The sequence below is a fragment of the Ranitomeya variabilis genome, chromosome 7 (assembly GCF_051348905.1).
Source record: "Ranitomeya variabilis isolate aRanVar5 chromosome 7, aRanVar5.hap1, whole genome shotgun sequence".
Taxonomy (NCBI): domain Eukaryota; kingdom Metazoa; phylum Chordata; class Amphibia; order Anura; family Dendrobatidae; genus Ranitomeya; species Ranitomeya variabilis.
The window spans coordinates 112,606,177-112,618,209 of record NC_135238.1 but is presented as its reverse complement, the minus strand read 5'-3'; the positions used below and the strand labels follow the sequence as shown (position 1 = coordinate 112,618,209).

At 40.5% G+C, this 12,033-nt stretch overlaps 1 protein-coding gene across 1 annotated transcript in view; it reads right to left on the bottom strand.

Annotated features, from left to right (window-relative positions):
- COL5A2 (collagen type V alpha 2 chain) overlaps positions 1–12,033 on the bottom strand; it is a 449,814-nt gene that overhangs the window by 90,610 nt on the left and 347,171 nt on the right. Inside the window, exons 32-39 of the mRNA XM_077275667.1 lie at positions 9,487–9,531; positions 9,277–9,375; positions 8,848–8,955; positions 8,419–8,472; positions 5,007–5,060; positions 4,878–4,931; positions 3,279–3,332; positions 1,986–2,093 (exon numbers count right to left, since the gene is read on the bottom strand). Of these exons, the coding sequence (XP_077131782.1) occupies positions 1,986–2,093; positions 3,279–3,332; positions 4,878–4,931; positions 5,007–5,060; positions 8,419–8,472; positions 8,848–8,955; positions 9,277–9,375; positions 9,487–9,531 (576 nt within the window). The remainder of the gene's footprint in view (positions 1–1,985; positions 2,094–3,278; positions 3,333–4,877; positions 4,932–5,006; positions 5,061–8,418; positions 8,473–8,847; positions 8,956–9,276; positions 9,376–9,486; positions 9,532–12,033) is intronic.

Here is a 12,033-nt window from a genome sequence, read left to right as displayed (position 1 = left end):
ATTTAGATTACTGGATGCAGCCATTTTGACATAATCAGAGCTTTTAGATTTAGAATGATGCAGAGCTGAAAAAGCTGTCTTCGCCCCACCAGGCTCTCTGTGTACATAGTTATAGACAGTGAGGTTCTCCTCACAGGAGAGGGGGTTGCCAGACTAGTGCAGCCCACCAATGTTAATCTCTGAATGATAAATCCTTCACAGACAATAAGCTCTTTTTATACAATGTTTATAGACCCTGAGCTGCTTATGAATGAAGGGGGTGGAGTCTGCTGTGCCCAAGCAAGGCAAGGATAAGCTCCTGGTGCTAAAACAATAATTACAAGTAACAAAACCAGGGAGCTTGATAAGAGAGGCATCCCTGAAATCTCTGTTTCAGTCTCTATCTCCCGCTGACTTCAGATTACATAGCAATCACCTGCTGACAGATTCCTTTTAATGTATCACACACAAAACCATGTTTAAGAGTAATTAGAACACATAGTAAGGCTTCTTTCACACTAGCGTCAGCACGGGGCCGTCGCTATGCGTCGGCCCGACGTTCCGATGCACGTTGTGAAAATGATGCCCGACTTGGGTAGTGGAAGCAGTATTATGACGCTTCCGCTGCCCCATTGTAATGTCCGGGGAGGAGGGGGCGGAGTTTTGGCCGCGCATGAGCGGTCAAAAATGGCGGACACGACGCGCAAAAAAAAGTTACATGTAACTTTTTTTGTGTCAACGGTCTGCCAAAACATGATGCAACCGTCGCACGATGGTTGTGACGTGTGGCCATACGTCGCAATCCGTCGCTAATGTAAATCTATGGGGAAAAAACGCATCCGGCGGACAACTTTGCAGGATGCGTTTTTTTCCTAAACGACGCATTGCGACGTACAGCAAACAACGCTAGTGTGAAAGTAGCATAAGAAATACTCGACACTACAGACAACAAATCATGCATAAATGCAAATTTTTTCTACTTATTTTATGATCTCAAAATGGAGAACAGTGGCCATCTTTAATCTTTGAACACCTTTCTATTTCAGTCTTGTTAGAAATAAGCGGTCAAAGTTTGAAGAAAACATTTAGGTAAAATGGTAACATGCACCTATCAGTGGTACCTAGAAGATCATAATTATAATCTTATCAAATTCGAGTAATATTCAGATTCTACAAAACGCAACCATATCTAGCATCAGGATCTATTCAAGGAATCAAGATTCATTTTTTTTTTTCTTCATCTTTAAGGCCGGTTTCACATTAGCGTTTGCAGCAGCTGCGCACTTCCTCCGTTAAGCCCCGCCCTCGGCCACTAGCTCTGCCTATTCCTGCATGCATCCGGCATGCGGCCTGTGTACCTATCTTTAACATTAGGTACGCAGGTCGTGCTGCAGTATGTGGATGCTTCCGCATGCGTCATTTTGACGATGCGGCGACCAGCGTAGGACGCACCTTGTAGCAATTTTTTTTTCCGCATCGTCAAAACGACACATGCGGAAGCATCCGCATAGTGCGGCACGACCTGCGTACCTAATGTTAAATATAGGTACACAGGCCGCATGCCGGCCGCATGCAGAAATAGGCGGAGCTAGCGGCAGAGATGCGACCGAGGGCGGGGCTTCAAGGAGGAAGTCCGCAGCCCTCCGCAGCTGCTACAAATGCTAGTGTGAAAGTAGCCTAAGCTTTCATGTTCATCTTTTTATGTCACGTTCTCTTCCAAATACTGGAACGGGACATGAACATCTGCTGGTAAAGTCCATCTGTGCTTAAGAACATGCAGTGCATGCTGAAATCACATGTGGTATAATACGGTTGTGTCCAGCTTTTGTTTGAGAAGGTAAGCCAATAGACTTGACCCTAACTTTGGCAGTCCAGTATCTATATAACACACAGCTGTTTTTTAATCATTTTTATTGAGGAGTGCCATTTTGCATGGAATACATGAGTTTGCATTTATTACAGTGTTGTGAACTGCACAATACATATCTATGGGATCCAATACTCACATGAGGACCAGGAGATCCAGAGAGACCTTGTGGACCGGGAGCTCCAGCATCGCCCTTCTGACCAGGCTCTCCAGGCTCTCCTTTAACACCAGGTTGTCCATCTGGTCCCTTAAAATTAAACAAATGATTTTTTTCATAAAATAAGATTCAAAATATTTTATTTCTTCAGTGGCCAATAAGCTTTATTCTATACTGAATATACCATTACTGCTATGGTTTCATAGTAAGTGTGCCTAAGAAATGTGCAGCATAACTGCTGGGTTTCTCCAAAAATTAGACAGGGTCTAATATTTTTTTGCTCTGAAAGATGGGTTAGGGTTTATTTTTTGGGATGTCTTATTTTTTCCATAAACAACAAACAACATTTATTCTTAAAAAAATAAATCAACATTTATTCAATTATAATTGTGTCATCATACACATTTATATACACATGTGAGAGTTTATACAAACACACACTGCACATACAGTACATTCCAGCCTGTCTCCTTTTCAGTTTCTCTAGACTCCTGCAGTTAAATGACCTTTGGTGATATCATAGTCATATGACCATTATGTCACCAAAGCAGTCTGACCTCAGAATAGAAATGCTGGGGCCCTCTAAGAAAGTGGGGTTCCTGAGAAATTGCCCATTCACCCTCCTTACTCCTAATGCCAGCCCTGCATACCAGACTGACTCCTCCATAGTTCCTTGAGACTTCTGTAGTTTAATGACTTTTGTTTACATCATGGTCACATTACCATAATGTCACCAAAGGTCCTTCAGCAGTTTTAACTTTGCAATAAAAATGCTAGGGACCCTGAAGAGAGTGAGGGCCCTGGGCAATTGATAAGTTCACCCCCCACCCAACTTTAAGTTGTGACTGTAACTAGGGCTTATTTTTTGGAGTAGGAATTATTTTTCAAGCATGCCCCAAAAATCATCTAAAATAATGGTAAGGCTTGTTATCAGGGTAGGTCTTACTTTTTCAGGGAAAAAATTTGTATAATTTTTATCATTAAATACGGTAAATAATTCAATACTTATACATTTTATTTGAACAAAGTGAATAATTTTTAACCTCTTATCAGAACAAACTTGAAGCATTGCATCAGAGTGTTAATAACATTGTATTTGTTGCCACATTGTAGAGCATATTTAGCTGCACTGTGCTTAAACTGACGACAGCAACAACAGTCTTTTTTCATGACGTAGTCATGCATGTTTTCAATCAAAGCACCAAAAACAGAAGGTGACATATCGTAACTTAAAAATATGTTATGCATTAAAGCACATGCATAAAAAGTTCATACCGGTGGTCCAGCAAATCCAACAGGACCTGTGGGACCATTTTCCCCTCGTGAACCCTGAAAGAAAAACAGAAGGAAAAAAATGTTCATGACACTGCTATTATGAATAAGTACCCTTACTTATGCTCTATTCGTGTCTGCGAATTGAGATACTGATTTGGCTTTTATCCCAAGTCATATTGCAAGACTCGTTAAAGGATTGATTGTGACTTGTAGGATCGCTACTTCCAACAGGTGGCGCTATAGAGTTCAAGTCCTCTTTTTCTCTGAAGAGGCAATTTGCATGTTAAATTTCCCAGAGGAGCATTGCACGGCGAATAAGCCTCCTAACCTTGACAAGCCAGAGCAGGTATGTCACTCTACACAAGGAGAAACCTTACCCCTTAGACCTCAGTCCAGAGCCTCTCACCTAGCCAAATCAGTTAAAAATCTTTATTTATAATAATCTTTATTTTTATATAGTGCTGACATATTCCGCAGCACAGTTTGCACACATTATCATCACTGTCCCTGATGGGGCTCACAATCTAAATTCCCTACCAGTATGTCTTTGGAATGTGGGAGGAAACCAGAGTACCCAGAGGAAACCCAGGCAAACACGGGGAGAACATACAGACTCCTTGCAGATGTTGTCCAAGGAGGGATTAGAACCCTGTACTCCAGCGCTGCAAGGCTGCAGTGCTATCCACTGAGCCACCGTGCTGCCCATTTCTGTGAATTGAGATACTGATTTGGCTTTTATCCTAAGTCATATTGCAAGACTCATTAAAGCAGAGGTGTCAAACTGCATTCCTCGAGGGCCGCCAACAGGTCATGTTTTCAGGATTTCCATGTATTGCACAGGTGGTAATTTAATCACCTGCACAGAATGATTCCAGCACCTTGTGGAATGCTAAGGAAATCCTGAAAACATGACCTGTTGGCGGCCCTCGAGGAATGCAGTTTGACACCTCTGCATTAAAGGGTTGATTGTGACTTGTAGGATCGCTACTTCCAACAGGTGGCGCTAAAGAGTTCAAGTCCTCTTTTTCTCTGAAGAGGCAATTTGCACACTATTTTTTTTACAGTTTTAAAAGGGTTGTTCATTACTCAGACAACCCTTTCTCAAGGATCAAGAGATCCCTGCGGCCAGTCAGCACTTGCTTCACTCTCCCCGCCTGTGAACAAATTAAGACATTGGGAGGAAGTTAGAGAGCAGCTGCAGCTTTCCCTTCCTCCCAATGACAATTACGTCTGTAGAAGAGAAGAGTGAAGCCAGCGTTGATTGGCCACAGGGATCACGTGACATAACAATGTCACACCTGTCCCATGCGAGTCAGTGCTGAGACCGCTGGAATGTTACCAGCACAGGAGATGAGAATAGATGTTATTGTTTTATTGAGAGGAAACATAACAAGTCAGAAGGGGTTGTCTGAGTAGTGGATAACCCTTTAAGACTTGTGCAAGTGGATTAAAAAAAATCTAACAAAAAAAATCCCTGAAACAATGTTACATTTTCAAAATCTGTAATATACAATATGTAAGAAACCTGTGCCTCATCTGGCCATATACTGTAAATTCTATTAATCTACATAAAACAAGTGTTAAGAAAACATTACTTACTGGAGTTCCACGTGATCCAACTGGTCCCATTACACCCCTTGGTCCTGGTTCACCCTAGAATAAAAATCTAATGTGTTAAATCTGCTGTTAAAAGCCTTGCAGTAAGAGAACATTAAATCATATATTTACCTTTTCACCAGCTGGACCCGCTGCGCCTGAAGGACCAAGAGGTCCTGGAAGACCCTGTAATAAACATATTGGATTTGTGAAATGCATTACAAAGAAAAATAAAGATACAGCAATTCTGAAAAGAACTGGACTCTAGAAACTAGAAACCAATATGAACCATTTGGTTAGGGGAGATTGAGCTTGCATTCCGGATAGGAGAAACGTGAATGTCGCTGGATGACCACAAACCACAAGTACTTTACCATTAGCATCATTCTGCCCATTATTCAATGAATTGTATTTACATAATATAGGCAAATATTGTCTTGGCAAACTAATGTACCAAGTACACATATAAGGTAGATCAAAAGTAATAACAAATCCCTGTGCATACATACTGTATGTAACTTATTTATATTATGTATGATTATTAGACAGTTGTAAATGTTACTTAAGGTACCTTCACACGAAACGACATTATAACGATATCGCTAGCAATCCGTGACGTTGCAGCGTCCTCGCTAGCGATATCGTTTCGTTTGACACGCAGCAGCGATCAGGATCCTGCTGTGATGTCGCTGGTCGCTGAATAAAGTCCAGAACTTTATTTGGTCGTCCGATCGCTGTGTATCGTTGTGTTTGAAAGCAAAAGCAACGATACCAGCGATATTTTACACTGGTAACCAGGGTAAACATCGGGTTACTAAGCGCAGGGCCGCGCTTAGTTACCCGATGTTTACCCTGGTTACTAGCGTAAAATGTAAAAAAAACAAACAGCACATACTCACATTGCGTCCCCTGCAGTCTGCTTCCTCCTCTGACTCAGCGCCGCAAAGTGAAAGTGAAAGCAGCACAGCGGTGACGTCACCGCTCTGCTCTCACTGTACGGCGCTCAGTCAGTCAGGAAGTGGACGCAGGGGGACGTGAATGTAAGTATGTGCTGTTTGTTTTTTTTAGATTTTACGCTGGTAACCAGGGTAAACATCGGGTTACTAAGCGCGGCCCTGCGCTTAGTTACCCGATGTTTACCCTGGTTACCAGGGGACCTCGGCATAGTTGATCGCTGGAGAGCGGTCTGTGTGACAGCTCTCCAGCGACCAAACAGCGACGCTGCAGCGATCGACATCGTTGTCGCTATCGCTGCAGCGTCGCTTCGTGTGAAGGTACCTTTATATTTATTCAGTCAATTTCCTCTAAGAGAAAGAAATAGAAATAACATCTGCTTTGCTAATGATTCCAAAACACTGGCTTTTGTGAATTAATAATACTGGTGTTTCTATAAAATGTTTCCCCATATTTAACCACTTACTGACCACTAACAGACTAATTGGACTGCATTTAGGTCTCCATTTGTAATGATTTGTGCAAATTGTTCAAATTCTCCAGGTTCATCGAATTTCCAAAAATTTGACTCAAATTAAATTTCTATGAAATCAATTCACTCATGGATACATTGTAATCATTTAGATAATTGGTTGTCCATGTAGTAGACGATGGCTCAAGTCCATATGAATGGTAAATGCTCATAACAGAGAGATGATCTGTTCTGGCTCTGAGAGTGAGGGCCCCAGAATGGAGGTTTCCCTCTACGATGTCCAAGTGTTGTTAGGCGTTGGGATTCTTCCTCTGCACAGGATAGATCCCAACCCCTATCTTCCTCTGCGGTCTTCCATTCAGTCCCGACCGCAGTGGATGCTGCTCAGCAAAGACGTTGGTCTCATCGTCTTGCTCACACTCAGTCTGCGCGTATGGTTACTGCTGCCTCTCCAGGTTCAGCTATGGTAACTAAAAATAGACAGCAGAAAGCGATCTCTCCTGAGACTAAGTCCAGGATTCGCTCTACTGAGCATGCTCGTGAGGTGACTTCTCATTGGTGGGCAGCTGTCACATGCTCAGGTCCTGGTCCGGCTTCGGATTGGCCCGTGAGCAAGGTTCTCTCTGACTGGAAAAATCTATAAAAGGATCTTTGGCTCGCCCGTCGGTGCACTAAGATCATTTATGTTCTGTGAGAGTGTGGAATCTAATGGTAGTGTGGACTTGTTTGCATGTGCACAGGGCAGGCCTAGAGCCTTTAGAATTCTGGCACCTCCGGGGAGGAGATTGTTTGTGTGGGTTCAGGGCTGGCATTTAGCCTTTAGGATTCTGGCTTCTCCGGAGAGGAGTTCTGTGTGTGCACGCACTATGTTTGAGTCCACTACCGAATCCCTTGCCTCAGTTAGGTAGGGAACACCTGTGAAGCTAACAGGTTTCACGTTTAGCGTCTAAACAATGCTGTGGCTGTGTGCTTATAGCACAGCTCTGCTGCAGAGTATCTTTCTGTCACTGTGTGCGATTGGCACAGCACATATTTCAGCACTGAATGACATTTAATTCAGTGCCGAAAAACTATACGCTCGTTGCTTTGTTTCGTCATTGTCCTTACTAGCTGCAATTTAACATCCCTGCATGGTGGACCCCGGGTGGAGAATGCACTTTATTATTATATTTTATTAATGCATTCCGCCAACCCTAACAAGTGTTGCCTTCATAAGACATCCCCTTCAGTCACAGAGATTATGTGAAAGATCACATACAAGGGTGAATTTTATGATTCCAGTGTTGGTTCGGACACAGATTTAGTCACAGATTTTATTCTTTGCTTTACAAAGAGTGAAATCCATGTAAAAAATGGAAGCAACATAATCTGTGACAATATAACAGGCAAACCATAGATTTGAAGACCCACGGCATGAATTTATATCCAAACTAAGTGAATGCCCTACATGGGATTTTAAGATCCCATTTATATATGTGTTGTTTTGTGCTTTGTCAGAAATGTTTGCTGTGTCTGAATGTACTCTAACTTTGACTGCCATTTCAGCACCACCTCGAGAGGTACTATAGTGCACTAAGAAAAATACATATCCATAATGTGGTGTTCATGCGATCTACTGTAAAACAAAACAGGTAGAGATACTAACTAAATTGTAAAACTCCACAACTCTTTCCATAACTTTAGCGAAAAACCCAAAAAGCAACAATTGTCAAATAATAAAAACCAAAATAAAAATTCATAATGGGCCTAAAATAAAATCAATAACTAAAACAGAAAAAGAGAAACAGGGCGCTTGATAGTTTAAAGGCTTGTTAGCACACAGTAAATTAAGAGGCTAGGAAGAAGTTGACAGTTATGTGTTGCCTTTTTATGCACCATTTTTACATTATTTGATTTAATACATTTCCACTTTTTGGAGTCTATTTTTTTGTTTCTCCTAATCAGCAGCAAAAAAACTATAACTTCAGTTTTTTTCAATGTCCTCCATTTTTCATTGACAGAAATAAAATAAACAGTGAGAACACATTGGTTAAATCATATTATTCTGTAAATGTAAAACCATTTTAACGTGCTTTCCCTAAATAAATAGAGTTGATAAGTCGTAGTATTTACACTTACTCTAGCACCATCATTACCGGGGGTTCCTTCAGATCCTTTCTCGCCAATGCCTCCCTAAAATATAAAAGAAACACTGCAATTGATTCCATCACTTTTACATTTAGTGATTCACTGAAAAAAAGATACAGATACAGGAAAGTATAAATAAATAGGTCACAGACAAGAAAACCCCCCAATAAAAACGCTAGTTTTTTGGATATACATAAAATACCCACAAATAAAACACAATTACTGGTGATAACAAACAAAGACCAAAAAAGAAAGAAAAGATAAAACTCTAATCCTTAATGGGATTGGAATTTATCTTTTGGGTCAGTTACCATTTGATCAGTAGATGTGTTTTATCTGTGGTCTTTTAATGTATATCTAATAAACTAGTGTTTTTATAGGAGGATTTTACATAGTATTTAAAAGAAAATAATGACTTACCCTGTCACCTTTTGGACCTGGTGTTCCAGCAATGCCTCTTTCTCCTGGCATACCTTGTAGACCAGGAGGTCCTGTATCACCGACAGTACCAGATGGGCCAGGACTTCCCTATGGTAATAATCAAATATTAATAAGAAGTTAGCAATGTGTAACAAGGCAGAATAGATAGAGATAGAACTAGCACAAAATTTTGAAAGTAAAAATGTGAATCTCATGTAAGAAAATCTTTAAAACAAATGTCTTAAAAAGGTTCATGAAATATTAAATAGAACAGTAGTCAAAAAAGTACATATATGATCAGGCAATATTATGAGGTATTATATATGTTTCAATATTTTTATGTTACTCTACTATGATATATCATAATTGCAAAAGTAGCTTATTGTTTCCCTTATTTCTCTTACATCCAGTCAACCAAGGCTAACTCACCTTTGGTCCATCAGGTCCATGACCACCAGCCATACCCTTTTCACCAGGAAGCCCTGAAGCCCCAGGTTCTCCTCTTTCACCAGGATTACCACGTTCTCCCTATCAGAAGGAAAGGATTATCTTGATTGCCAAACAATAAGCTTAATCCTTAACTGCCTTATAAAGTGTATACATATAATTTTGTCCATGTATGTTTCTTAAATTACTTACCCTTGGACCAAGTGGACCTGCAGCTCCAGAATCTCCAGGTACTCCCTACATAAGATATAAAATTTATGCTAAACATTTCTGCAAATATTTCAATACATACTGTATTGCTCCAAAGTATTAACATTTTTTTAAGATTTTGTATTAAAAGTTTGTCACAAGTTCTAACAATAAAATCAGAATACATCTCGAAATACTGTAGATCACCTAAACCTCATGAGTCATGAGGATGGTGAACTTACTGCGCAAATCAATTACATAATGACTTTATAATCCTTTCTGAATGCTCAGCATTTTATGAGTCCAGCTCAATACTGCCAGATTTTATTCAAGTATATAATAAACTGCAAACTCTACACTGTGTGCAGAATTATTAGGTAAGTTGTATTTTAGAGGATTATTTTTACTATTGATCAACAACTATGTTCTCAATCAACTCAAAAGACTCATAAATATTAGTGATGAGCAAATATACTCGTTACTCGAGATTTGCCGAGCTCGCTCGGGTGTCCTCCGAGTATATTTTAGTGCTCGGAAATTTAGTTTTTATTGCCGCAGCTGAATGATTTACATCTGTTAGCCAGCATAAGTACATGTGGTGATTCCCTAGCAACCAGGCAACCCCCACATGTACTTATGCTGGCTAACAAATGTAAATCATTCAGCTGTGGCATTAAAAACTAAATTTCTTAGCACTAAAAAATACTCTGAGGACCCCCGAGCATGCTCGGGAAATCTCGAGTAACAAATACATTAGCTCGTCATCACTAATAAATATCAAAGCTTAATATTTTTGGAAGTTGGAGTGAGGTTTTTTAAGATTTGGCTATCTTAGGAGGATATCTGTTTGTGCAGGTAACTATTACTGTGCAGAATTATTAGGCAACTTAATAAAAAACAAATATATTCCCATCTCACTTGTTTATTCCACCAAAAACCAATATAACTGCACAAAATGTAAAATAAACATTTCTGGCATGCAAAAACAAAACCCAAAGAATTAGTGACCAATATAGCCACATTTCTTTATGATGACACTCAACAGCCTTCCATCCATAGATTCTGTCAGTTGCTTGATTGTTTATGATCAACATTGCGTGCAGCAGTCACCACAGCCTCCCAGACACTGTTCTGAGAGGTGTACTGTTTTCCCTCCCTGTAGATCTCACATTTTATGAGGGACCACAGGTTCTCTATGGGGTTCAGATCAGGTGAACAAGGGGGCCAGGTCAATATTTTTTCTTATTTGAGACCTTTACTGGCCAACCACGCTGTGGAGTTGTTGGAGGCATGTGATGGAGCATTGTACTGCATGAAAATCATGTTTTTCTTGAACGATACCGACTTCTTCCTGTACCACTGCTTGAAGAAATTGTCTTCCAGAAACTGGCAGTAGGTCTGGGAGTTGAGCTTCACTGCATCCTCAACCCAAAAAGGTCCCACAAGTTCATCTTTGATTATACCAGTACCCCACCTCCACCTTGCTGGTGTCTGAGCTGGAGTGGAGCTCTCTGCCCTTTACTGATCCAGCCTCTGGCCCATCCATCTGGCCCATCTAGAGTCACTCTCATTTCATCAGTCCATAAAACCTTTGAAAATTCAGTCTTAAGATATTTCTTGGCCCAGTCTTGACATTTTATCTTATGTTTCTTGTTCAAAGGTGGTCGTTTTTCAGCCTTCCTTACCTTTGCCATGTCCCTGAGTATGGCACACCTTGTGCTTTTTGATACTCCAGTGACATTGCAGCTTTGAAATATGGCACAACTGGTGGCAAATGGCATCTTGGCAGCTTCACGCTTGATTTTCCTCAATTCATGGGCAGTTATTTTGCACCTTTTTTGCCCAACATGTTTCTTGCGACCCTGTTGGCAATTTGCCATGAAACGCTTGATTGTTCGTGATCATGCTTCAAAAGTTTGGCAATTTAAACACTGCTGAAACCCTCTGCAAGACATCTCACAATTTTGGACTTTTCAGAGCCCGTCAAATCTCTCTTCTGACTCATTTTGCCAAAGGAAAGGAAGTTGCCTAATAATTAAGCACACCTTATATAGGGTGTTGATGTCATTAGACAACACCCCTCCTCATTACAGAGATGCACATCACCTGATTTACTTAATTTGTACTTGGCTCTGAAGCCTGAACAGCTTGGAGTAGGACAACATGTATAAAAAGTATCATGTGATCCAAAAAACAACTTGCCTAATAATTCTGCACGCAGTGTAAGTACACTAAGGATAACTCTGGCTATGTACATTATATTCAAGTCATACAGTAGTAGATTGTCTCAGACTTCAGGATCGTCTTGGCAGTCAATCATAGTGCTGGAGTAGAAAGGGGGAAGATGACAGTCCCTGTCTTCAATGATGCTTAAACAAACACCTAAGGAGATGAACTGGAATATAAATTGGTGTGCATGCAGTGTGTAGTCGCATGTTCTCACTGCCACTAAACAGACAAAACCAGGGATAGAAACAAAATAAGCAAATACCCTGCAGTAAGTAAATAGCAATAGTGCATGACAATAATATAGGGTACTTAGTTAAAATA